The 25,516-nt window shown below is 50.3% G+C and overlaps 1 protein-coding gene across 1 annotated transcript in view; it reads left to right on the top strand.

The window, feature by feature from the left end:
• LOC102380345 (collagen alpha-1(I) chain-like) overlaps window positions 1–24,497 on the top strand; it is a 161,880-nt gene extending 137,383 nt beyond the window's left edge. Inside the window, exons 41-65 of the mRNA XM_025211187.1 lie at window positions 1–17; window positions 357–464; window positions 1,487–1,540; window positions 1,701–1,754; window positions 2,305–2,358; window positions 3,385–3,438; window positions 5,217–5,324; window positions 5,713–5,766; window positions 6,993–7,046; window positions 7,473–7,526; window positions 8,111–8,164; window positions 8,583–8,636; window positions 9,018–9,071; window positions 9,802–9,855; window positions 11,941–11,994; window positions 12,086–12,139; window positions 13,086–13,139; window positions 13,653–13,670; window positions 14,897–14,950; window positions 15,085–15,147; window positions 15,907–16,072; window positions 17,541–17,647; window positions 18,349–18,429; window positions 19,011–19,199; window positions 20,061–24,497. The exon at window positions 1–17 is cut by the window's left edge and continues 88 nt beyond it. Of these exons, the coding sequence (XP_025066972.1) occupies window positions 1–17; window positions 357–464; window positions 1,487–1,540; window positions 1,701–1,754; window positions 2,305–2,358; window positions 3,385–3,438; window positions 5,217–5,324; window positions 5,713–5,766; window positions 6,993–7,046; window positions 7,473–7,526; window positions 8,111–8,164; window positions 8,583–8,636; window positions 9,018–9,071; window positions 9,802–9,855; window positions 11,941–11,994; window positions 12,086–12,139; window positions 13,086–13,139; window positions 13,653–13,670; window positions 14,897–14,950; window positions 15,085–15,147; window positions 15,907–16,072; window positions 17,541–17,647; window positions 18,349–18,429; window positions 19,011–19,199; window positions 20,061–20,210 (1,817 nt within the window). The 3' untranslated portion in view covers window positions 20,211–24,497. The remainder of the gene's footprint in view (window positions 18–356; window positions 465–1,486; window positions 1,541–1,700; window positions 1,755–2,304; window positions 2,359–3,384; window positions 3,439–5,216; window positions 5,325–5,712; window positions 5,767–6,992; window positions 7,047–7,472; window positions 7,527–8,110; window positions 8,165–8,582; window positions 8,637–9,017; window positions 9,072–9,801; window positions 9,856–11,940; window positions 11,995–12,085; window positions 12,140–13,085; window positions 13,140–13,652; window positions 13,671–14,896; window positions 14,951–15,084; window positions 15,148–15,906; window positions 16,073–17,540; window positions 17,648–18,348; window positions 18,430–19,010; window positions 19,200–20,060) is intronic.
• The last annotated feature ends 1,019 nt before the right edge of the window (window positions 24,498–25,516 follow it).

The following is a 25,516-nucleotide window of genomic DNA, read 5'->3' as shown; positions in this document are numbered from 1 at the left end:
GCCTCAAGGGAGAAAAGGTGAAGATCGTCTCTTCCTTGATTTCCCTTTTGGCACCTAGGTTGCCACATGTGAGGTGCTCAGCCCATCCTTTGTGATGTGGTCCCCAGGGAAGATGCTAGTGGTAGGCCTGGGTTGTGGATGGGCCTTTATAGCCTTAAGGTTGAGATTTACAAATAACACAGGGATTATAAACCTCTTTGCATATAAATGCTGCAGGACCAGATATTCAGGGTGCATTTAAAATTACTCAGAGCATTAGCCTAGAAGCTGGTGAATTGCTGTCTCATTTTCCTTCTGTTTTTTTTAACCTTCGTTCAGCTCTTGATCAGAGTTTCTTTGTTTCAATGAATGTTCAGGGTGACACTGGCTCCCGGGGTCCTCCAGGAGTGCCTGGATCAGGTGCCAGTACGGGGAATATTGGAGAAAAAGGACCCAAAGGAGATAAGGGACAAGAAGGTTTGCTGGCAAGTACTTTGAGGAGACCTCCTCTCACATGTCATCCTGAGCCCTGGTAGGAAACCTAGTGGAACCCGTGAGGATGGGAGGTCAGGCCTAAGTGGGAATGTGGGAGACTCCCCAGTGGAGTTGTAGTGATGCCAAAACCCTTCCAACGGAGGGTTTTTCACTGCATCAAAAGTGTCTAATTTTACACAAAAGCAGTGTTGCATTTCTTTGGCTGAAAAGGCTCCTATTTATCAGCACAAATAAGTGATGAAAAACACAATGCGGTGCATCACTAGTTGTCAAGAAAAAAATGTGCCTTTTGACAAAGATCAGCTTCTGTGCTGTTTTTTAAATGCTCACATCACACAAGATTTTATCCAAAAAAGTTTTTTTTTTAAAGTAACCACCCCCCCCACAAAAAAGACAGACAAAAAAACAACCAAAAACCAAAAAAAGCCTGTCTATAAAACATCCAGCCTCTGAGCCAGAGAGAGAGACCATGCTAAGGGTTTCTTCATAGCTCTTCACCTCAGTTAACTTTGAAGTTTCACCCTAAGTCTGAGAATCTCTCTGTCTAGCCAGTTGAGTTCCTAGGGTTCCTTACTGATTTAGGAGTGTGATTTGTCCAAGCGTGTTCCTTGTACCTGGTTAAAAATAACTTGACCATAAATCTCTCTTTCCTTTTGCTATGTGTGAGATGTTGGGGGCTGTGCTTTAGAATGAGTGAATTCATTTGCCTAATGTTTTGGAGCCCCATGGGGAACGTTGGTGTTTTCCATTAGGGAGTAGTATGTGTCTGTTCCTGTACATATGACTTTCTTATTCCCTGGCAATCCTCGGGCATGGGATTTCAAAGTTACATTGGTTGTCTCACATGAATTCATTTTCTCAGGCTTCTGGCATAGGGAAAACAGCTTTGAATGCAGTTGCTGCTGTGGTTGGCACTACAAGTTCATGCTAGGCTCAGTCAGGTGAGACTCCGAGATTAGTTTTCTGGGGGTTTTCCAGACTCTAATAACCAAAACTTTTCTCCCCTTTCCAGGGCCAGGTTGGTGTGATTGGCCTTGCAGGAGCAATTGGAGCCAGAGGACGAACCGTATGTCAGCCTTTGTACCATTCCTTCTTTGCTGATTATAGTGTTTCTGATGTAGTAATGTAGAGTTTGGCCATGTTATTGGTTGTAGAGGCTGAGTAGTTCCTCTGCATAAGCAATTGCTTGCCTGACTGTGTGCAACCTTTTCTTTTATTCTTTACAGGGAGAAGCCGGTCTCCAAGGTCTACCTGGTTTAGACGGTCCTGAGGGAGAGAAGGTACTGAAAAGAAATTATCCAATGTGAAATAACCTTCCCTGTTGTCATAGTGTACCATGGGTGATGGGAAAACTGGAGTTCTCCAACATGTGGTGGAGAGTTGTCTTTGGCTGGGTGACTAGCAAGGCGCTTACCTGCTGCCGTGGGTCTGGGATCTCAGAGAGCTTTGGCAACCACTGCAATGCAAATCCCCTTCTTGTAATGGAGAGAAGTCAGTGAAAAGCACATAGGATTGAAGATTTAGCTGTTGTATTCATTTCCCAAACCCAAGTTTCTAGTTACTTATGTGCTATAGTACAAAGGGGTAGCCCTGTGCTGTAAGCAGAGTTTCCTCTGCAGATGCCATTTAGCCAGTCACAAGGGAAAAACTGTTATTGGGATAGTATTCCAAATGGAGAGGGAGCTGTCAATGGCAAGGCCATTAAATAAATTATGCTAGAGTCTAACCTTCGTCCTTTGTATGTGGAAGTGCAGTGAAGATGAGGAGCTCGTTAGGTGCGTTTAGTGGCTTGGAGACCAGAGTATAATCGATCCCACGTATTCCCCCCAGGGAGATCAAGGACCACCTGGAGTGATTGGACCATCTGGTGTTGCTGGATTAGAGGTATGTGGCATTGGTGTTGTGGAGAGCCACTCATGGGTCTTTGCTAAGGAGTGCTTTGTCCTCTTTGTGTGTGAAACTCAGGTCAGAAGAATTTTCCTTAAAGTCCTGGAGCAGGGTGTGATGAAGTGACTAACGGTTGTGGATATCTCAGTTCTTGGGTGTCCATCACAGGCATTTTCAGGAAGTGCTGGCAGTCGCTCTCTGAAAATTGGAACATGTAAGGTGTCTCGACTTCAGCACCCAAAATCACCAGTCCCTAGATATATTTGGTGGAGCGTTGCCTTTGAAAAGCGCATCTTAGTTTACTTGTAACATGGCAGCTGGGAGACAGCCTCTCTCTATTCCAAGATTTATCCAGGAGACTTATACAGCAGGGGAGAGTAACAGTGAAACCCTCCATCTGTTGGGGACAGAACTCAGTGACATTTTTCAATTCCAAATTTTTAGGTAAAAAATGCAGATTTAGCAACAGCAACATTTCATAAATTAGTGTCACTAACCCCCCAAAACCACAACATGATTAAATGTCTGAAACTTTTGTGGTAGGAACTCACATTTTTTTGGAAAGTGACCTTAGTTTTAGCTTTAAAAAAAAAAGGTGAGGGGGGGCAGTTTCTGAAAGATCTTCGGAAGCAATGCAGAATGTTCCCTTTGGCCCACGGTGGAAAGGTTTTCAACTTTTTCATCTGTTGATTTTTTTTTTTTTTAATCTTTTTTTTGTAGCAGATCAACCCAAAACAAAAAAGGGGTGTACACCAGCCCCAGAACTGCCAACAAGCAAAATCAATGGGTTCTTACACAGATCTAGTCAGGGATCATCTGTGGGAAGGACAGAGTAGTTAGTTCCCTCTGATCTAGGCTTCCCAAGAAAACTGGGTCTCCATAGCCCAGGACTTGGGTATCACTGTAAGACCAGATTTTGCACTGTGCGTATATCAGAAGATACGGGTGGGTGATTACAAGAGAACTTAAGGATGTATCCTGTAGGAGAGACTGATTCACAAGAAATCCTAAATGTTCCTGCAGGGAGCCCCAGGAGAGGATGGAATAAAGGGGGACCAAGGCAAGCCGGGTCCTAGCGTAAGTACCAGCTGCAGTGACTGAACAATTGCTGAGGACCATGCAAAATAATTTCAAACCAGGTTTTTAAAGAGACAGCTCTTTTAGTCAGCTTTTTCAGTATTCTATTCCTTTTCTTCTTTCAGTGTATTAGTACTGCTGATGGTTCAGCAAGGGCACTGATGCTATAAACCAGGCAGAATCGCACAACACCAGACTTTGTCACAAATGGGACACGGGCATCTGTAGTTCCCTGCAGGCTGGAAATACCGCAAAGAACGGCCTTTTGCCTGTAGTCTGGGTTGGAGCTGAAAAGTACACTGGGACAAATGGGGTGCAGATAGGAATTGACAGAAAGTTTACCAGCGATTCCAGGATAAGAAGAGTACCCGAGTCCAGACATCCCTGAGCCTTGCATGTCGCATAATCTGAATCCAGCTAGTGCATTATCTCTCTGGACAGAATGATGGCATTCATGGTAATGCCCTTACATAATTGCTCAAAGTAGCATACGGGCAGTGCAAAAGGAAATTCAGGAAGGAATCAATCTAGATAAATGCTTTCCAATCAAGTCATTATTTTCTGGTTTGCTTTAAACTTGTAGTCTATAATAAGCATTTTAAGTGCAGTTGTTAACTAGACATGTGGCTAAGTATAGCTGTCAATGTGCAATTAGGATTCAGTTACCAGCTGTTTTTGAAAAGGTATGGTCCATTGTGGTTAATTTTTTTGGTTTTGTAGAACAGTTGTGAGTGAATCATTAACACCTGGAAGCTCACCAGAAATGTGCCTCACTGATGGCCCATGGCATGTCATGTTCCTAAAAAGGCCTATCCATTAGGTCTAAAATTATAGGGGAAAATGACTCACTCACTTCCAACTGTGCACTGCCCGGCGACTGGCCACACTGCAGTGACAGTCTGTGATTGCCGTGCTGACATGTACAAAGCTCTGCAGAGGTATTAATGATGCTGCACGACTTAATTGAAGAAATAAATCTTGTCTGGATCCTGATTGTTACATTTTCAAAGATGGCAGCTCATTTCCTCTGGCCACAATTACTTTATGACTTCAGTAGATTCTATTTGCAACGAGAAGATGGAAAACAGAAGAAACTCTAGCAGTACTTTAAAAAAGCCTGAAAGCTGCCTGGTGCTTAGTCATGGGTAAAGAATCTAAAATGCCTGGAGCAGGACATTATTGGGCAGCAAGGCAAGGGTTAGGGTTGTGCTTTTAGAATGGGCACAGTCAAAAAAAAAAAATGAGCTGGGTGTGTCAGAAGACAAGCTCGAGCTGACCGTTTTAGGTCCAAAACTAGCCATCCACTTAGGTCATGAAGGGTTGGATCATTTATCTAATTTGGGCACCTAGCTCTCTTCTCTGGGTATCCCATGTCTGGTAATAAGTTGTTTGCAGCCATTATTATGTAGACAAAGTAGTTCACTAGAGGTTTTTCCACTGTTAATGCTTCCAAGTCCTATGGAGAATGACTCTTCATGCACTTGTGCAATACACTTACAGTGAAAAAGGGTTTTGGGTAGGTATTAGAAGACATGTCCTGACTCTAAGATTAGGCAAGCACTTGAGCAAGCTGCCTTGGGAGGTTGTGGATATTGTTTAAGTGAAAACTTTAGGAGTTTTTATACAACAAAACTCTGTCATGAATGGTTGAGATGGGCAGGGATTGTTGCCTCACAGCAGGCAGGTGGCCTATTTGACCTCTTGAGGTCCTTCGCAGCCTGTGCTATGAATGACATTCCTAAGGCTGTTGCATCTCCCTTTTCCTCCATACACTCTAGGGTGCACCAGGTTCTAGTGGGGAAAAAGGCATCCAAGGATTCAAGGGTTTGTTCGGGCCAGAAGGACCCAAAGGAGATCCTGGCAAGAAGGGAGAGACTGGCCAACAGGTAAAATTATTTTTCCTGCTCTGCTCCGCCCCCTTCACTCGCTTAAGGAAATCCCATATGAGACCAGACTCCCTACCAGCACCCACTCTGTAGGCACCTCTGGACCTATATGGTTCATGAATACATGCACATTTGGCCTAGCCCCCTGTTCCCCTGTCCCTGCAAGGGCAGATGCATGGTTCGGGCTGATGCCAGTACAGAAAGGATATGCTCTGTGAATCATCCCAACCTCAGTAGGTTGGTCTGGGTTTTCAATGTGTGCTTTGAGCACCCGCAAGTTGGTTACTCACAACACTTCCATAGGCACCCTCAGTCTATTGTCACCAAGGCAAGATAATGAGTGAATGTCAATTGTTTTGTCCTTTCCCCCACCCCAAAATGAATTCAGGGGTTGCACAGGTCACCTGGCGAAACAGGAGCACCGGGACCACTTGGCAGTGAAGTGAGTAGGCTGCATTTACTGCATTTTTTAGTAAACGCAGGGCACATGGGTTGAATCTACCTTCATGGCGAGGAGTCTGAACAGGTAGTACATGTGGGTACGGCAGATGGCTGAGACTGCATCAGATCCCATAGGTTAGGGGGGTGAAGTGAGTGGAATACAATAAAAGTAGATTGCACTTGATTGCACAGAATTCTGGTTCAGCAAGGTATTCACCACAGCAGGAGTAATTGGACATGAAATCTTTCATTTGGAAAATCATAAAGTCTTGCTCAGTTTTTACAACCTGATGTGGATTATATTACACAAAAGCCAACATGAAAAGAACAGTAATAAGGTTGCAAACTAAGACCCCAGCCTTGTTCTGTGTCCCAGATAATGCGTGCTTGTTTAATGAGCTTCTATTTAATATCCTTCTAATGGGTGACCCTAAACCTTATTTCTGCTCTTCAGACAGAATTTATCATTTCCTTGTGCGCTTTTTCAGTGGTGCTTATCACTGTAATATCCGAGCGCTGCACAAGTGAGACCTTTTGCCTTCCGCAGCCCCCCTGGGCAGTAAGAGAGTCTCATTCCCATCTGAAGAGGAGGAATTGGGCTCTGAGGGCTAGTTCCAAACCATTAGGCACCTGGCCCCACAGTGTGCAGGTCCTGCATTCCCTGCTTAGTGCATGGGGAGATTTAGGCACCCCACATCCAAAATAAACCATGTACCAAGCTCCTTAGTAGTAGTCAGTAGATAGTGCTAAGCACAGGGGGGTATCTAACAGGCCACACCTCTCTGGAAGTTACTACCTGCACTACTCCTGTCACTACCCACAGTGTTCAATGCCACCCTCAGTGCTCAGCTTCACTGAAGCAGAGCACATAGGTCATGAAGCATGTGCAAAGAAGGGACCAGCTATTGTATGGACCAAAGTGGCTGATAGAAGGTCTCAAGTGTCCACTTATGTCTTCTGCCAGCTGCTGGCTGGCAGCAGAAGCCATCTTTTTGTTGGAGGGGTGACCTTACTCCGCCAACAGAAAGAAGGGGGTCTGCTTCTCTGAGGGAGCGCTGAATGTGGACACGCACAAAGTTGTGCTGGGAAAGGTACATAGTGCTAGTGTAAAATGTTGATAGGATAAAGGGGTCTCTGTAGTCAGGTCACCTCAATATGTGCTTTAGAGAGATGTATATGTCATGGATTGATCATCTGTTTTGTATTTGGGTTTTTTTCTCCCACTAGGGCCTGGCAGGCAAGAAAGGGGACCAGGGTGAGCCTGGAGAGCCGGGGCAAACGGTGAGGGCATGGAGAAACAGGCAAGCCACACATCAGCTCTGGGTGCATCAGATCCCCTCTTCCCGAACACTTATACTTCCTCTCTTCTAGCTCCTCTTGTGTCTGTAAAGTGTACTTCCAATGCCCAGCCTTAGAGCAGGGCTTTAAAATTTGGAAATTTGGCCTTGTGAAGAATCCCTGAGCTATCAAATACTCTTTCCCCTATCTGAATACCAGCTTTTTCCCTGCTTTTTTAAAGATCTTGTAGAAACAGGGAGAAGCTGAGTCACGGGGTTAGCAGAATGGGTGTGTGAGCGAGAGGGTGGGAACAGAACCCAGGGCAAGGGCAGTTGGGACCTGTGCTAAATTAACCTCCATCCCTGGGTAACCTGCTGCCACGTCTGCATCATTTTGATGAAAATGATTCCTTCTTCCTGTCGATTTCAGGGGCTTAAAGGGCAGTCGGGTACAGAAGGACACAAAGGTCAGAAAGGAGAAAAGGTAATGTCAGAGGTCTTTCTCTTATGATCATTCACATGGGGAAATGAGGTATCCTCCAAAAGGATAGAGAGGGTTTCTATTATACAGTGAAGTGGACGTAGAGTGCATTAGGTGCTCGGTGTCAGGGGCAGTTCCATGCAAGCAGCCATGAACCTTATGTCACCGTTATCTGTCAGTAATAGTTTTCACATGTGTAGCTCCTTTCATCCTCAAAGAAAAGTTGGTGCTTTGTAAGCAATGTTGGAATGGCTATATGCTGTAGGGAACACTACACAGGAACCTGCCAGTGACAAGAAATACCATATCTGGGTGAGGTAGCAATGGGAATCTGGGTGGGCAGGAGAGCACTGTGCTAACTCACATTGCACCTTTATTGCTGTCACAAAAGAAATGGGTAAAAATGGTGGAGTGACCCTTCTTGCTTGGAGAGCGTAAAGTAAATGCAAATCCATTACAGCTGCTTCCCTCTCGTCCCTTGGGATTTTCTGTTCCCAGTTTCCTTTGTGTAGAAAGCAGTCAGTCCTTCCCCCTCTTTTAGCTCTCTGATGTCATCTGCTGTCTGAATGATGTCTCTGTTTCCTTAGGGGGACATTGGGCGTGATGGGGACACTGGCTTCCCTGGCAATCCTGGCAGAAGGGTAAAGTGGCACCATAATCCTGCAGGCCAGTCCAGCACCAATTTCTAAAGGCTTTTTTAAGCTACTGGCTAAAGCTAGCCCAGGCATACTGGTCTGAGAGTAGCTAAGCGGTGGTTGTGCAGCATGACTGGGGAGGTGCTGGGGTGCTCTAGAGAAGGGTGGGGGGTGCCTGGGAGCTTAAGCAAGGTGAAGGGGAGAGCACAGCAGGACTGGAGGTGGCAACGTGGGGGCAGCCTCAGGGTAGGGTAACAAGGAGGGTAGCACAGCCACTCCAGAGGTAGCCCTGGGATATTGTGGTGCTGCAGAGGGAAGCAGTTTTACTGAGAGCCTGAAATGGGGATGTGAGCAGGGAACTGGGACTTGGATAACTCTGGGTTGCCTGGATTGCCAGGAATCCTGATTCTTTACCCTTGTCCAGGGCAAGAGAGGCAGAGCTGGACATCGGCCCCCAAGAGGCCCCAGCGGCCCCAAGGTAGGAAAACCCACTTCTCCAATAGCTGTACCATCCTGTCTAGTGCCTGAGTCCTGCACTATTTGTCCGTACCCTGTACACACTTGCCTGGGCTGTACGAGCCTCCGTCACTGCTGAGTTAATGTGGACCCTTCAGTTCTGAGTGCCACACACAGCCAATCTGCAACACATCGCCATCAGATGTGTGGGTTTGTAGCTAGTGTGGGTTAGATGTCTCACTAGACATAAAGGCAGGCCAGGGCCCCTTCCCATCTCTCTAGCACTTGTTCTTCTTTCCCAGCTCTCTGTTTTTCTATGGGCAAAAAGTGCACCAGGAGGTGTTCCCACCTCACTGGTACACTGACCCACCTGAGAAAGGTCTCTTCTGCTTGTACCTTCCAGGGCTCTCAAGGTGAACAGGGGCCAGAGGGACCAAAGGGACCACAAGGAACACATGTGAGTATTGAGCCCAAAATTGGCCAGGCAGAACCAGGACCAGGCCAGGCAGGGGCTTTTTCTGAGCCTGCTTTTACGAGGTGCAGATGGTAAAATACTGACAAACTTGCTAGCAGAGAGGAGTGGTCTTGTGGGGAAGGCACTTGGAAGAACGAGGGTCATATCTTGGCTCTGATGGAACCATTTTGCCAGAATCTGTGCATTTTCCCCTAAAATATGAACTCTGATGTCCAGCAAATAACATAGCCTTCAGGTAATTCTGCATGGCTGGCCCTGTGATGGTGATGGTAATTCAGAAATGGTCACCTTCATTCACACTGTGGATGTAATAGCAGGCGGAGCGAAAAGCCTGCCACTTTTTGTTTTAAATGCAAATGTGTACATATTTTTCTACCTTTTCTTTCCTCAAATGGCAACCAAACTGAAATACCAACAACATGTTCTCATCACTGCCCTCTGCTCTTGTCCTCTGTAAAGAAAAGGGTTGGAAAAAAATATTTCAAGGTCCGATCAAAATTTTGGTGGAAAGTGTCACCTCCAAAAGGAGGTAGTTGTGCTTGGTGAGGTTCCTGGGGGTCATAGACCTTGCTGATGGTCTCTCTCTCTCTCCAGCAAAGAGTTCCTCAGTAGGGAATGATCAAGTCTACTATAGGCAGAGTGCAGCAGCTGATGGGAGTTTTGCAGATACAACCTTCTGGTTTGGTTTTTTTGGTTTTCTTTTCCCTCACAGGGCATTCCTGGACTGAAGGGGGTGAAGGGAGACCGAGGTCCAAAAGGCTTAAGGGTATGTAGCGTTCTGCTCCATCAGTCCCTTAGTCCCAGTGAAGGCTTTGTCCTCTGAATGTGATGCTGGGTACGGTCACTTATTCTTTCCTTCCTCCAAACCTGTCCGGTTGAGTTGTCTCACTTCTTTCTTTGTTGACATAACTGTTCCCATGACCCAGTGGAGATTCATGTATCAGACTCCTCCTTTTCTCTCCATTAGCTCTTTCCACCCCACTCTGCCCACGAGGTGAGTAGTGTCCCAACCAAGGCTAGAAACCAGGCCCTGGGGGTGTTGGGTCATGTAATATCTATGTCGTCCCTGCCCATTATGCCTCGTGACTTTCAGATGCATGCACATGCACATACATGCTTTATGTGCTAATCAGGTACAGTACACAGAACTGGCAAATGTACCCTGGCACCAGTCAGTCATGTGCAGCCCTCAGGAAAATGAACCTTGCAGTAAAGAAATTGTTTCAGTATATCATAATATTATTGAACAAGGGCTGTCCTCATCAAGTCCAGGGCAGTCAGCCCATCCATGGGAAGGCAGATCCAGCAAATATGGGGTCATTCATCCTTTGCTTGCTGCAGCAGGAGAAGCAGTGTCTGTAAGCCAGGTTGGGAAATCCTGGTTTCAGTGTAGCCAGGGTGAGCAAACCAGAATTTCCCTTTCTGTTTGCATAAACACATTTCCTGGAAATGTGCCGAAGTGTAATCCAGAAGCCAGAACAGCTGGTGTTGTGCTTTTGGACCCGAAATTCTTTTGCATTTCCAGTTGCTGGAGGAAACTGAAAACATGACTTGCTCTGTCAAATCTGTCAGTTGAAAAAATAAAAAAAATGCAGAAGCAGAAATAAAGAAAAATGAGTTTTCCAGTTTGCTGTAATTGGCAACAGCACAGCAGGGCTTTTGTTTTTATCAGTCTCCCTCTGCATGGTGAGCTTGTGATAAATGCATGCTTTTAGCAGAAGCTTTCTGCTGCGTTCTTAGCTAGAGTTCTCACCAATGACCTGGCAAGTATGAACTAACAGGCTAGAGCAAGTGCCCCAGAGGTAGGCAAGTGGAATAAGTAGACTCGCTCTCAAAGTAGCTTCCCTCCTCGCAGAGTTAAACTGGAAATAATGTGTATATGAGTAGTTTATAGATTTCATATCGAGTCCAGCCCCCCTGCCAGAGGCAGGAAGTCTGCAGGGATCAGATGATCCCAGCAAGATAAACATCCAAATGCCCTTTGAGTCCAGAGTAGGTGCTTGTACCGCCTCTTGGGGGAATCTCTTCCAGACCTTGGACGCTCGGACTGTAAAGAAATGTTTCCTTATATCGAGTCTGAATCGGCCTCCTACAAGTTTGTGGCCGTTAGACTTCGTTTTCGCTTGGGGTGCCCTGGGAACAACTGTTCTCCCAGATCCTGATGCACCCTCCCTTATATAGTTATAGGCAGGCACCAAGTCCCCCCCGAGCCTTCACTTTGCCAGGCTGAAGAGTCCCATGTCCCTCAGCCTCTCCATGTAAGCCTTGCTCTCTTGGCCCTTGATCACACAGGTGGCTCTCCTCTGGACTCTCGAGCTTGAGAGAGGAAACATTTTGAGGCTCTGAGCCCTCTCTGAAGATAATGGCTGCACAGAGACCTGTATCTATTGACACCACATAATGTAAATGTACATCAAACTCTATGTCCCTGATGGTTAGGGTGGATGCTTTTGGTCCAAGAATCCCTTATCTCAGCAGCTAGCAAAACCTCCAGATCTGTCTGCTGTAGCAAGGTACAAGAACTGATATTTGCAGGGTTCTATGTGTTCTTTTCACCTTCCTTAAAGTGATTATTAAAGGGGATGCGGTAACATGGATACCATCTGACATGTCAGTGCAGGAGCTGGGGGCTGGGGTCACGCGGGCACTAAGGTGCATGCCTGACAGCCCAGAGGTTGCAAGTTTGAGGCCATAGCAGAAGCACTTGTGGCGCGGCCTGTCAGATTCCAGTGAAATCTGTGAATTCTGCTAAATACCTTTACCAGGATGTGAAAAAAGAAGGAAGTAGAGGGGTTGCTGAGGCTTGTTGCATCTTCTAGTACTGATTTCCAACCTTGACTGGTCTTTCTAGGGAGAGAAAGGCAGTGTGGGATTTCTGGGGCCACAAGGAGATGATGGATTCAAGGTGCGTAAGAGGGGTTTTTTTCCTTTCCTTCCTCACTCTCTGCCTGTTCCATATCCTGGAGCGTTCATGTGGTACCCTTTGCTTCTCTCAGGGCAAGCCAGGACCCTCAGGCCCTCCAGGGAGGCCAGGACCCAAGGGAGACCAGGTAAGATTGCTACATCCCCACCTACCCTGGCTTGAGTGGCTTGTGGTCATGCAGCACTGTCCCTTGTCAGGCTGTGTGGCCCCTGTCAGGCACTAGATCACAGTTCCCATGGGGGATGGAAGAGGGTGATGCCTCAGGGAGGCCATAAAGCAATCAGAAGTGGGGAGTAATTGTCATGAGAAAAATGTAGATTGCCTGCCTTGGAAGGAGGGATAAATGTATGCAGGCAAAAGCAACCATATCAGAAGGAGCAAAATGTAATGTACAGCTCTTTCTTTGGGTGTTATTAGAAGAAGGGTCTCTTCCCTGCAAAATGCTCCGAGATGAGTAGGAAAATGAGGCATGGTGCTAGCTGTGTGTTACAGAATCGGGGCCTCAGTGGTAGCAACTTGTTGAGGAGTCTCCAGGAGACTGAGCAAAGCAGAGGGACTGGGAATCAGGAGTCCTGACAGCTGACAGCAGCTTACCAAGTGGTCTGGGCAAGCTGCGGACCCTTCTGAACCCCGAGGCAGTCTAACACTGCAAGCAGAGGTGCCCAGTACGTGGGGGCCCAAGGGCCCCAGCCCCACTTGGAAAGAGGGCTGTCACCTAAAATGCATAAAACTTTCCACACGTCGATCAATAGGCACCTCCCTCCACGGCAAAAATAAAAACCAGCACCTGTGACTCCAAGCAGTAATAAGAGCAGCCTTAGCGGGGGTGCCAAGGTCTGAGTGCTTAGCAGGAGAGGGCCAAAGAAGAACCAAGGAGTGTAAGGTTTCTTTCTTGACCGGGGGGAAGGAAGGAAGGGAGAACCCCTCCGTGGCTCAAAGGTACAAGACCTGACCCCCACGGGGTTGCATTGGGGAGGGAGCGACTCCACAGAGGGTTTGTAGAACTACAGCGGGGACCCCGCATGGGGTTAATGCAGTGTCCTGCAGCAAGGGAGTGTGTGCTCTTTTTGCAGGGTGACATTGGCCTGTCAGGCCCACAGGGATTCCCTGGGCTCCCTGGGACCCCGGTAAGTTTTCCTCATCCTCCTAAGGAGGGAGGGAGCAGGCAGGGATGGCAGCATGTGGTAGATGGGATAGTGGTCTCTTGTCCTGTGACAGGTGCTGTGAACTACAGGTGCCCGACACAGGCAGCTGGAGTAGCAGGCCTGCCTGCAGAATAACTGCAGCAGCCCTTAGCTCTGTTGGCACTTTGGAGCTGTTAAAACCCAGCAACCTCTAGGCTGGAGGACATCCAAGCCCAACTACTGAAAACACATTATGCTTTCTCCCAACATTAGCCTCTCTTGCAGTTTTCTGTAGTTTCTCATGCTTTGCAGAGAGGTTGTGCCTGCTAGGGGCAGAGTGGAGGGGAGTTGGGGTGCCCTATCCTACATAGTTTTTGTGCCAATTCCTGAGTCCTTTGGCAGTATTCCTAGAGCACTCCTTGTTGCATTGCTACAGGGGGTCACACTCTCTCTGAAGGAGGCATGGGTTTGTTATCCCAGGCCATGTTTATTCTTTTTTCTGTCTTTCTCTTCCAGGGCTTCTTTGGACAAAAAGTAAGTGGGGCATATTGTTGGACTGGATCCTCAGTCCTGTCTTTAACTGTTTTCTACCCTCCCTGACAGAAGTTGTGTGCCCATGTCCCCTGTTCATCCCGTGACATGCTGTGCACAGTGCAGGGGCAGTGTTGCCCGGGTTTAGAGATGCTATTGCTGCCTGTGGAAAGAAGTGGGGAAAAGTGGGAGCAACCCCTTGTGTGTGCCCCAAGAGGTCTCGATGGCCTCATGTTCTCTGCTCATAGATTTCATAGACATTAGGGTTGGAAGGATCATTGGGTCCAGTCCCCTTCTGAATGCTGCAGTTGGCCCTAGGGAGCCCTGTGTCCCAAGGAGTGGAAGGCTGGCTTTCTGGAGGTGCAACGATTTAACCCAAGCGTCTGCCACTGACTGCCCGTGCGGGCACATGGAAGGCTGTCTAGGTCCATTGGCCCTGCTGTGATAGATAGTTTGAGTGCATAGGGAGCCGGCCAAAGCTCTGAAGCTGAAAAGGGGCGGAGTGGTGTTGCCCAGACCACTGCCTTTAGTGTCATGGTCAGGGCTGCACAATTTCCCCAGCCAGCAGGGTCTCTGGGAAAGGGCAAGGCTGGGGGAGTGAGGAAGTTGCAACAGAAAAAGCCACTGACTGTGGGAGCACTATTCCCACCAAGTCACCATGAAGGCAGTTGTCCAGTGGTTCCTGTGAGCTTCCCCACGTGTGGCTGGAGGATTTGGGGAAGGCAAGAAGGCTGAAGGGATAAGGAAACACCCAGCCCTCCTCCAGGTGCTTACTTGCACTATGGGGGTAGCAGTACTCTGAGTAGTGCATCCCAGGCTGCTGCTGCCTTGTCAATGTATGTCAAAGGATCGGGCCAAGAGCACGGAAGTACAAGTCCTCCTGGCTTCTGGTGATGTAAAGCCAGGGCCAAGCCCCATAGGCCTGTCTCCAGCCTGTGTTGCCTGGCCCCCAAGGAGGGATTGCAGCCAGCACTGCACTGTGCCTCAGTGATGTCCTCCTGTCTGGTATGGTGATGCCCAGCCTCTCCATCACCCCCTGAAGCTCTTACCATGCAGGCTTCACCCTGGGCAGAACTGAGAGTGGGCACTGAATACTGGGGGGCCTGAGCTGGTGGGGCTACTGACTTTGTGAATAGGATCAGCAGGGGTCATAAGTGTTTCTGCAAGGCTGTCCCCAGCAGCAGAGCCTTGCTGAGGATTTCTTTTTTTCCCATCCTTCCTGATGGCAGGGGCTGAAAGGGTTGCAAGGCCTCCCAGGATGTAAAGGCAAGCCGGGCCTGCTGGTAAGTTGAGCTGTTTTTTGGGGGTTTTTTTTACATTGTCTCCTGCCCTTTGGTTTCCCAAGCAAAAGAGAAGTGACACCAAGCTGCTGACAGCGTGCTAGGAGGGTTGTAACATTGGTGGTGTTGTTCTGTAGGGTTCACCTGGCCTTCCCGGTCCACGTGGACCAGCCCTAAACCTCTCCATGGAGGAACTGAAGGTGAGTAGTGTTGGTCGAGCCTGTGACAACCAGACATGTGATGGGGGCTATTTCCTTTGGTGGGGAAATGTCTGTGTCCTCTCCCAGTATGCTCTTCAGGCTGGGGTCTGTAGGAGGCCAAAGCTTGTGGTAAGCAAGGCAGGCCTGTCAGTGCAGTAAGCGGTATCTAACAGTGACGTGCTGCTCTCAACCCCCAGCTCGGACCCTTTTTGCTTCAGGGGTGTGTGCAGTGTAGGAAGGGTTAAGCAGAGCTTGCAGGTAAAATAGAAGTGGGAGAACAGAGGGTGCCACGTGACCAAGAGCCTCCGCTTTCCTGTATTTGCGTGACAGGTCCCAGAGCATGGGGCTCCCCTCCAAACCCTCCCTTTTGGTTTCCCAAACATGGCAGAAAAGCTATAAACCAGGCTCTGCTTTGGGCATCACAGGGTTTCCTCAATGAAGAACCTCCATGGAGAAAGCAGCTGAGCTTGATAGTGCTGTGGCAATAGGACAGAATAAGCAACAGATGTTGGGGTAATGTGCCAAGACCTGTGATTGTATTAGGGAGGTAGTAGGGCAGCAGGTGTTTTGGAGAACAGCACTTCCCCCTGAAATCAGGGCCCCGTTGTGCTGCGTGTTGCTCCAGCCCACGGCCAGTGGCAGTCCCTACACTTAAAGCCTAACTAGACAACAGCAGTGGCAGCATATGTGGGGGTTGGTGGCTGGAAGGAGGGCAAGGGTAGGGTAGGTGTAAATCTTTCATTTTGTGTCACCTCTTAGCACCTGATTTATTCCTCCAACAAACTGAACTACGACACGGTCTGGGCTCTTATGGGCAACCTGAGCCATGAGTTGAAGCTGCTCGTCGACCACCCAAATGGCACCAAGGACAACCCAGCAACCACTTGCAAGGAGCTGCTCTTGGCCCAGCCTCACCTCCCAGATGGTACAGAAATAATCTCTTCTCCTCGGGGCATTGGGACCCAGTATAGAAGTTGTGAGGAAAACGGGCTCCATCTGGCCCTCAGGAAACTTGGCTTATGCTGCAAAGTTGTATTATTCACTGGTGTGTAGCCCATGACGCAGCCAGTCAAGAATAGGATCTAGAGAGAGGCAGGATCTGCAGAGGGTGCCTCTGAGCTTCGTTCCAGGCAGAGTGGTCAGTCCCATATTTCCTTGAGCACTGAGTTTTGCTACTGTAAGTGGGGGAGCTCTGCCCTGCCCATCCTGCCCTCCTAAGGGGAGGGTAATGGCAGAGCATGCAAACAGCCAGGAGTCACCACAAAACTCTTTTCCTTCTGGACAGAGGGGCTGTTGGCTGTACTGGTCAGAAAATCTCTCTGAGCATATTATTCCTACACATGCAGTCTCTGCATCTCTTCCCAGTCCTCTGCCCTGGCATCAGCAGGGCCCACTTAGAGATATCTTTGTTGGTCCTGATATATTTTGGATGCCAGGGAAGTCTAGCATGGGGCATGGAGGTGTCCAGGTCATCCCGTCAGACTCAACAGGCCTGTGATCTCCAAGGCTGTGGTCACACAACAGGTATCAGTGATGATAATTGCTGTAGGGTTTGTACCCTGATATCAATTGCAAGAGGCTGGGGACAGACAGTGAGCCAGATTACAGGGCATTGGTCAGCAGGGCCAGATTGACCCTTTAGTGGGCCCTAGGCAAACAAACTCATGGGCCCCAGGCAAGTCGAAACCCCCCTCCCCACCCCGGCGCTGCCGCCCGCAGGGAGCGGGGCTCAGAGCCACTACTAGGAAGCAGCTCCGCGGAGGGAAGGGGAAGAGAAAGGGAGGTGGATGGGGCCATTCGCACTGCCACTGCAGAGGGAAGGACCGGGCCCCTGCACAGCTCAGGTCCCTAGGCATATGCCTAGCTTACCTGCGCATTAATCTGGTCCTGTTGATCAGCTCCTAGTCAGGAAGTGGCAGGGAGCAGGAAATAGGCTGAGCAAAAGGCTACCCTGGGATAGCCAATAATGTGGATTTAAACTGACTGCACATAGTACATATGCCATGTCCCACTCATACATGGGAACTATGACGGTCACTATACACAGGTGTTAGATTGTCCTACAGCAGCATAGGGTCCCCTCCACTATGGTGCCAGTGAAAGGCCAACTAGGCCTGCATAGATGTGTCACCTGTCACGGCTCCAGTCACAGGACAGGGGAGGGTGAATGCAGCACAAGTTGCCCATGGAAAACTGAGCCCTACTTGTTTGAGAGAAATGGTGTGGGGAACAAAGGCGACCTCACCACAGGTGCCTTGGGAACGAGTGCCCCAGGTGTCAAGCTGTGAAGCTGACCTAGGTAACCATGCTCACGGCCAGCTGTCTGGTCCCCGCTGTGACTGGCTCCCCTGTATTTCTGGTGCCCTAAGTCTTTTTTCTCTCCTTTCTGTTAGGGTATTACTACATAGACCCCAACCAAGGCAGCCCCCAGGACTCTCTGCTGGCTTTTTGCAACTTCACAGCTGGGGGAGAGACTTGTATCTCTCCAGTGCACAACCAGGTAGGACACGTGGCTTACAGCAGGAGGCAGAGCGGCTGCTTGATGCAGGGCTCAAGCTTAAGGAATAGGCAGGAGCAGAGCCTGGCAGGATGAGTGCAAGGACCTGAAATGGGGGCAGGGGAGGGGAAGCAAAAACTAGAGAGGAGGCTGGGGAATTGGGAAGGAGGAGAGAAGCGAGTGCAGGGCACGGGCTGGAGAGCTGGCTCGAGGGAAGGATAAAGGAGCCTTGAACCAAAGCCTTGAGCATCCAAGACTAATGCCACGCATCTTTGTCTCCTGCTACCCTTCGTGTGGCGGGCAGGCAAAACTAGAGCAGCCAAACCCACAATTTAGTCTTGAGGACCTGATTTGCTGAGGGGAGAGACATGAGGAAGAGTAAGGAGCAGCAGCTCTTCATCCCAACAGGGTGGTACCTAAGGGGGACAAATAATCTTGTATTCCTGCTCTAGCATCCAGGACATACCATAGGATGAGTTAGGTAGAGGCCCTTTGAAGTGCAACAGATACTGCCCATGTGGGGACCAAAAGTTGCATTACAGGGAGGGAAAGGCGAGCTGGGCTTTGCAGTCAGTGATAGGGTTTTTGCCCATTGCACTACAAGTCCAGCTGTGTAAACCTAGATGCAGGCATGATCGGAAGTCCAGAGCAGTGAGGCCTTCTCACTCACTGAGCGACTGGCAACACTCTGCCCTTGCCCTTAGGTGCCCATCAAGGCCTGGCTGAAAGCATATGCCTCTGAGGAGACCTTTGAGTGGTTCAGTTCCCTGCCTGGGGGCTTTCTGGTAAGGTTTCCCATGCAACTGCAGAGATGTGGGGATGGTGCCCACACATCTAACGGTTACGGTGGTGGCATGGCTGTGTGGAGCAGGGTTGACAGTGGGAGCGAGCAGAGGGAACGTGCAGGGATGTTCTGGCAGAGGAAGTGGCAGGATCCCAGGTGATGGGATCAGCAGCTGCGGGGTTGGGGGAAGCAGAGGTGTTCAGGGGGGAACTTGCAAATCCCCTTGCTCTTGTGTATGTGACTAAGTGGGAAGGGACTGTTGGGGTAGCAGGGACTAGCATGTAGTCCCTCTCTCTCTGCTGAAATAAAATGCCAGCACCTCGAGAAAACCAAGGCTACACAGTCATGTAGGTGTACTGCAGGGCTCCTGGCTATTCAGCTGTAGTGAAGCAAGGACATATTCCCTCCAGCTGATTATTTCAAGGTGGATTAAATCTGGTCCTGGAAAGAGTATCTCAGTCTAAACTGTCTGGCTCCGAGCAGGTTGGACTCTGCAACACGCTATGTAATCGGTGGGCCATTGAGGTGTGCGCCATTGGCTCCCCCACACCAAGACAAACAGTGCTTACTCTTTGGTTGCAGCTGGAATACCAGGGTGCTGGCACAGTGCAGCTTCGCTTCCTGAAGCTGCATAGCAGCGTTGCCACGCAGAAGGTGTCGTACTCCTGCAGGCCCGAGGGCGACAAGGATGAGCCCCAGCCAGAGAAGGAAATTAAATTCCTGGCAGATTCGCGGGACCAGAGCTACCTAGCCACCCTGCAGGGCTGCGTGGTAAGCGGAGCATGAGGGCAAAGTTGGCCGTGCTGGGGGAGGTTTGTGAGGCAGCAGGGCTGAGAGGGGCACGTCTAGTGTCCCCTGAATTGTGGGTCAGGCTCCTTTGGATTGCAGACATTTTTTTTCTCCTTGGTGGCTGAACCAAGCAAAGGCTGAAAGGGCAAAGGCAGAATAGGTGACACTCCCAGGCTGGTTCTCAGGCTGAAAGCAGCCACAATGGACCTTTTGGGAAGAGTACAGGGGGCTTCCCAGATGCGGGGTGCCAAGGATAAGGCACGGCAGGACAGTGGGGCTCAGTTCCAAAAGCCTTGGGGCCAAAGGCCAGACACCAAGGTGACTGGTGCCAGACAGATGCAGAGGCAGTTGTGTGCAGTAGTTGGAGGTCTTGGTTTTGCCAAGAACCAATTCTGTTGGAAGTGGCTGTGTGAAACGCAGCTGCAGCGAGTCCTGGCCTCCCTCTCGTGAGGACATTGTGCAGACTCCTCCTGGGTCAGACTCCAGCACTAACAGGCCAACTGTGCCAGGTTCATCTTTAACTCAGAGAATCATCCTAATGTCCAGTGGAAAGAGGCGATGGCCAAGTCGTGGTGGTGAAACCTTTTTACCCCAGGGCAGCCAAGTGCCTCCAGGGGCAAGCAGGTCTGAGGAATCACACTGGAATTGCTGGGAATCGATCTGTGCCAGTGCATGTCAGTGCTAACACTGTCTTGTGCTCAGGAGGATTTTACCCAGCACTATGTACCACATATGAGCTTAATAGTAAGTGATAATGCAACCTGCTTTTCAATGTGGGGCTACTAGCCACGTAGCATGCAGCCCAGAGCATGGCTACATGGCATGTGTCTCTGCATGTTGCAGCTGGACAACGAGTCGTCGATCACGGACACGATATTCCAGTTTTCCACGGAGGAGCTGGACCTCCTGCCTCTGCGCGACCTGGCCGTGTTTCACAATGGAGATGCCTCCCACCAATTTGGATTCACTGTGGGACCGGTGTGCTTTGCCTGACAATGGCAGCTGTTGCCAACCTGCTGCTTTTCCAGGAAACCAAAGTGCTGAGGGGAGAGTGTTTATTGTTGCAACCTCTGGCCTCTGCCTGTGGAGCACGGTACAGCTGGTGATAGCTGTCAGATCTATTTATGACATGTTTAGAGCTGCCTTATGCCATGGACTACACCTCCTCCTGAAGGAGAGTAATGTTTACAAAAGCAAGTCTCTATAAATTATATATATATATATATGTGTGTATGTATATGAAAAGGTGCTAATTTAACAAGCGATGGAAGAATTGTCATGTAATTACATCCAGCAGGGTCTGTTTAAAACAATCCAAGCCTCTGGATATGATTCTGCGTCTGGTCTAAGCAGACAAGAAATTGCAAGCCATTGTCTGCCAGAGAATAAGTAGATATCCAGGACCAGAATCCATCAGCACAGGTGAATAGCATGGCTGGTGGGGGCTGTGGGGCATGTGCGTGTGAGCTGTGTCCAACAAGAGCATCTGCAGGGTACCAGGATGCTGGCCTCAGGGAAGTAGTGGCATGTGAAGACCATCAAGTGTCTGGAAAAATGGTCCAGGCTGCGGAGGGGGCTGTGTCCATTTCACTGTGGGAGTCATCGGCATGGTGCAAAACACTTGGTGTCTATTATCCAGCAGTCTGCCTGACTTGTAAGTAGGGCTGAAATCCTCTCTGTGCACTGCAAAATGGTCCATCTGCACAGCTCCTGCCTAGGAGTGCCTAAGTAAAGAAAGGCCTGCCTATTTGATAGTATAGCAGGGCCAAAAAATAGGTGCAACCCCCACTGTAGTGGCCAGATTGACAGCCTCAGGAATGGTACATAAATGGGCCAAAGGACAAGTCACAGTGGGCGGCAGATCCACATTAATAGTGGTTGTTGGTTTTGTGCCATTGTTGGAAGAAGTCTTCAAGGCTGCAGGTATTTCAGTGGAAAGTGCTCTTAAGTGGGTGATGGGTTGAGGGAACGGCAGTAGTTGTGCTGGTGAGACAAGGCGATGGAGGGTCCTGGCTACGTAAGTCTTGTATTGATGGGAGAGGTTATGGGGAGAAGGAGGCCTTGTTGTTTTGCACTTCAAGTCACCAGGCAAGCAGGATGCAGGAGAGGTGGCTGTAAGGGAGGATGTTTCTGTCTGGGACTTTTTGTCATGCTGCCTTGCCGCAGCTTCAGGGCAAGGTTTCCCATTGGTAGGAGTGACTCCTGTCCAGAGGAAGGTGGCAACATTGTGAACTGGGATGAGCTGGTGCCCATCTGGTGTCCCATCCTTCTGAGAGCATGGTGGTAGAGTAGCTAAGCTATCTTGCCAGGGGGGCAAGTTGTGTTCCTCACTCTGAGGGCCATCACCACTGGATACAGCCATAAATGGGTATAGGAGCAATGGGGCATGGCTTGCAAAGGCCATGGCCGGTGGCAAATGATACAGATGTTGTGCGTTGCCTACTGACACACACACTAACTTACGTGCATCGTTCCAGAAGGGTGGAGGACAGAGTGGCATGAAATACTTGGCTCAGTGCTGAGATGTAAAAGGGTGCTAGTGTCCTTTGCAGAAACCCCAAGTAATGTATGTAGGGATGAGGCTACAGTGGGGATGCATGCTGACATGCACCCAGATTCCCTGGGGTGGTGCCACCTTTCCAGCAGGTCGCCTCTTTGGGATGAGTGCACGTGGCTGCACCACCATAGGGGAGCTGCTGCTGCACCATAGGGGAACAGCAGTGAGATATGTCAGCCAGCTTGCTGTCCAGGCAGTGTGTTTGGAAGGCTATTGCTATGCATCCTGCACAGTGTTTGTGAGCCTTCCTACTTGTGCACGTGTGATTAGACGGCCCAGTATTCTGGTGTGCAGAGCACGGGCAAAGAAGTAGGGGACGTGTGATTAGACGGCCCAGTATTCTGGTGTGCAGAGCAGGGGCAAAGAAGTAGGGGAATAACATTGGGCCTGGGACAGACTGCAGGGGAACACTGGTAGAAGGTGCCTGCCCATAAGATAAATGCATGAACAAAGACCCCAGAGCACTGCCTGGAAATCAGGAAAGAGGTGGCAGTGGGGGAAGCCCTAGCCCTATTGTCAGGGCACAGGGCAACGAGCCAGTCACCTCAAATGTGTATACAGTAAGATGACAAGGGCAGAGAGTAAGCAGGAAGAGGCGGAAGTTGTAGCACACCCAAGAAATGAGGATGTGCTTGGGTGAAGACCTAGTGGGATAAGGCAGAGGACTAAATACTGTCATGGGCACGCATGGTTCTGGAAGGTGTGCCCTAAAAGATATTAGGTATGTCTGGTCTGAGTAGTACAAAGTAGGCAGTGGGACCACCTATGGAATGGGGCTGGAGGAAGGAAGGACAATAGCTGAGCATGGGTCCTGGTCCTGAAAGAAGCAGACTGCCACAAACTCAGGGATGTGGCTGGCAGGATCCCCTGGGAGGCACATTTGAAGGGAAAACAACTGAGGTGGGGGAGTGTAGCAAAGGCTTGGGGTGTTAGGATTGGCAGGAGCAAGCTGTCCTGATGCTGAGAGGGAATGGAGCGCCTGGGCTGAACAGTGCCTTGCCAGGCAAATGCAAATGTGAACTGGAACAGTGTGACTGGGAAGCATATAGGAACTAGTCTTGCTGGGGTAGGCAGGGGGAAAAGCTGGGAGGGTAAGGCTTGCTCAGGCATTGGAAAGGCCACGGAGGAGAGAGAGAGGGAGCAAGAAGGAAGATGAAGGATGGTGCTGGGACTTTAACAGAAAGGTAGTGGAGATGTGTATTAGCTTTTCTGCAATCCTGCACACAGGTAGGTCCCAGATGAGGAGTGCTGGAAGCAGTAGGCCTAAGGGAGGAGAAGGCAAAAGACTTTGAGGCGCCAAGTAGTGTGGGGATGGGACAGTGGTCAGCACAAAGCTGGATAGGGGCAGGGCTGGCCCCACTGTGGCATAGGGGGAAAAGGGCTCGGAGGTAATAGTGAGATGTAGCTGGACTGCAAAGGTAGGGGCTCTTGTGTCCACGTCCTCAGAGAAGCCTAGAGAAGTGAGAGAAAATGAAGGTGGTTTAGCTTGGAGCAGCAGAGACATAGCACAGGGGCTGGCAGACAGTGTACAAATGCTGCATCATGGCGATGGGTGAGAGACTGGTCTGTGGCAGCAGGGGATGGTCCAAGGAGCAATGGCAGTAACAAGCAGCGGTGAGGAAAAGGAGGATGGCTGTGAGGACAGATTTGACTTGTGCAGCAGGAGTGGGCAACGAGGGGATGGAAAACAGGCCACCCCATTCGCAATGCCAGGAATATGGGTCATGCCATGCTGCTCCTCCACAGCCACACACTCAGGACCTACTCCACTTGGGTGAGTAGAGTCCCCGTGTTGGGATTGCCTCTCACTCCCAGGCCCATGCTTGGAAACACCTCCTGGGCTCCAGGTCTCTTTCTCCCTCAAACTCCCACCCCCACAAGCCACACGGGGCTGTAGAGGCTCCTTGCCTCTATGTAGCCCCCACCCAGCTCTGGAGCTTCCTGACCTCTGCAGCCCATCAAGCACTCCAGAGCACTGGCCAGGCTCAACCCACATGACTCGTCCTCCAGATTCTCTTGCCTCATCTCTCTGCCCTCCTGCACAGGGCCACAGGGGGAAGGCTGTTGCACAGACTACTCTCAGGGAGACCAGCACAAGCACCATGGCCTCCCCATGCTTGTAGGCCCTCTGCCACTCACCCACCACCAAGCCACCCTTCCTCCAGGCTGCCAGACACCTACTACAAGCCCCAGGCACAGGATGGCTCCGAACAGGTGCCCAGCTCTGCGGCCAGCACTCCCTCCCGTGGGCATGTGGCACACTGTGCAGCAGCAGAACCACCACCACCATCCAGAAGAGCAGGTCCCAGCTGGCACGCTGCTGTACTTGGACTGCCCGCCCCCCCCACCTCCGTGGACCAGATGGACCCTGCCCAGGCCCTAAGATTGGACACTATGTACCAGCTCACTGCCCCACTCCCAACAAGACACACACTTAGCTACAGGCATCACCAAACCCGGCCAAGATCCGGCCGGTGACTGAGCCTCCCTATAGAAACTGCTGCAGATCTCCAAGGACAGGTGCCACACAGTGATGTCACACAGGTGACTATCATCACTCTAGTTTAGGGGTGCACCGATAGAGATGTTGATGGCCGATAGTGGTGGCCGATTTGTAGGGAGGCATATTGGCCGATACCAGTCTGATTTCCAATACAGCTGCATCCAGCTGGTAAGTCTGTTGTGGTGAAAAGGGAAAAAGGGAGGAGGGAGGGAGGGAAGGGGCATGGGGGGTGCAGATCAACACCCCCCATAGTGAGGGAGGGAGTGGGTCTGGGGCAGGCGCTACCCAGCAGGGGCAAGGTGGGGTGTGTGGCGCAGCTGTGGGGGGCTCGGGGTGGGTGGTGGTATCACTGGGAGGGGGCTACGGGGAAATTTGGGGTTGCTACATCCTCCCTCCCAGCGCCACCGCCACCTGCCCCAAGCTCAGTACTGCCCAGCTCCCCCCCCGCCAAAACTGGGAAGAGGCCCAGCCCAGCCCAGCCCACCCTGTGCAGATGTGGGGGGACAAGCCCTCCCCTGCCATGCCCTCCTAGGGTGCACGCAGCAGCAGGAGCTGCTCCCCCTCCCCGCACCTCCCAGATGAGCTGTGGCTCTGTCCCACGCCCTGCCCTAGCTGGGCAGCCTCAGCCCAAGCTGCACTCCCTCCGCTCACTGCAGGGGGCGTTGATCTGCTGCCGGCCCCCACAATGGCCCTTCCTTCCCCCCTCCCTGTCCACCACAACAGACTTACCAGATGCACATAGCTCTGCAAGCTGCTGGGCTGTGCTCCTTGCTGCCTGCGTGTTGCACTGTGGCTCTGCACATGCGCTGGCATTTAATCGGCTACTTCAGGCTGATTTCCAATGCAGTCAATTTTCTTTATATCGGTACCAATCCAATATCAGACTGATGAACTGATGCACCTCTACTCTAGTTGGGCCCAACCCGCAACAGAACAGGAGCCTGACACCTTAGGGCATTTGTAGGCAACACTTTAAAGCGGGTTTAAAGCACGTTAAATGCCTTTTGCACTGCTTTAATGGCATTGCTGTTCGCACATTCGGTAGCGTATTGCGCCTTAATTGACTTTGGGGAGCTGCAAACACCTCCGAGGAGTTTTAGTTTCCTACCCTAGAGCTGCAGAGGGAAGCACTGGGCTCCGTGCAGCTCAGGGGCTGCGCAGGCAGCCCATGCAGGCAGCCTGGGAAGCCAAGCAGGCTCCACAGAAGGAAAAAAAAAAAAAAAAAAAAAAAAAGAAAAC

The sequence above is a fragment of the Alligator sinensis genome, unplaced genomic scaffold (genome assembly GCF_000455745.1).
Source record: "Alligator sinensis unplaced genomic scaffold, ASM45574v1 scaffold323_2, whole genome shotgun sequence".
NCBI classification, from domain to species: domain Eukaryota; kingdom Metazoa; phylum Chordata; order Crocodylia; family Alligatoridae; genus Alligator; species Alligator sinensis.
This window is presented reverse-complemented; position numbering and strand designations above follow the sequence as displayed.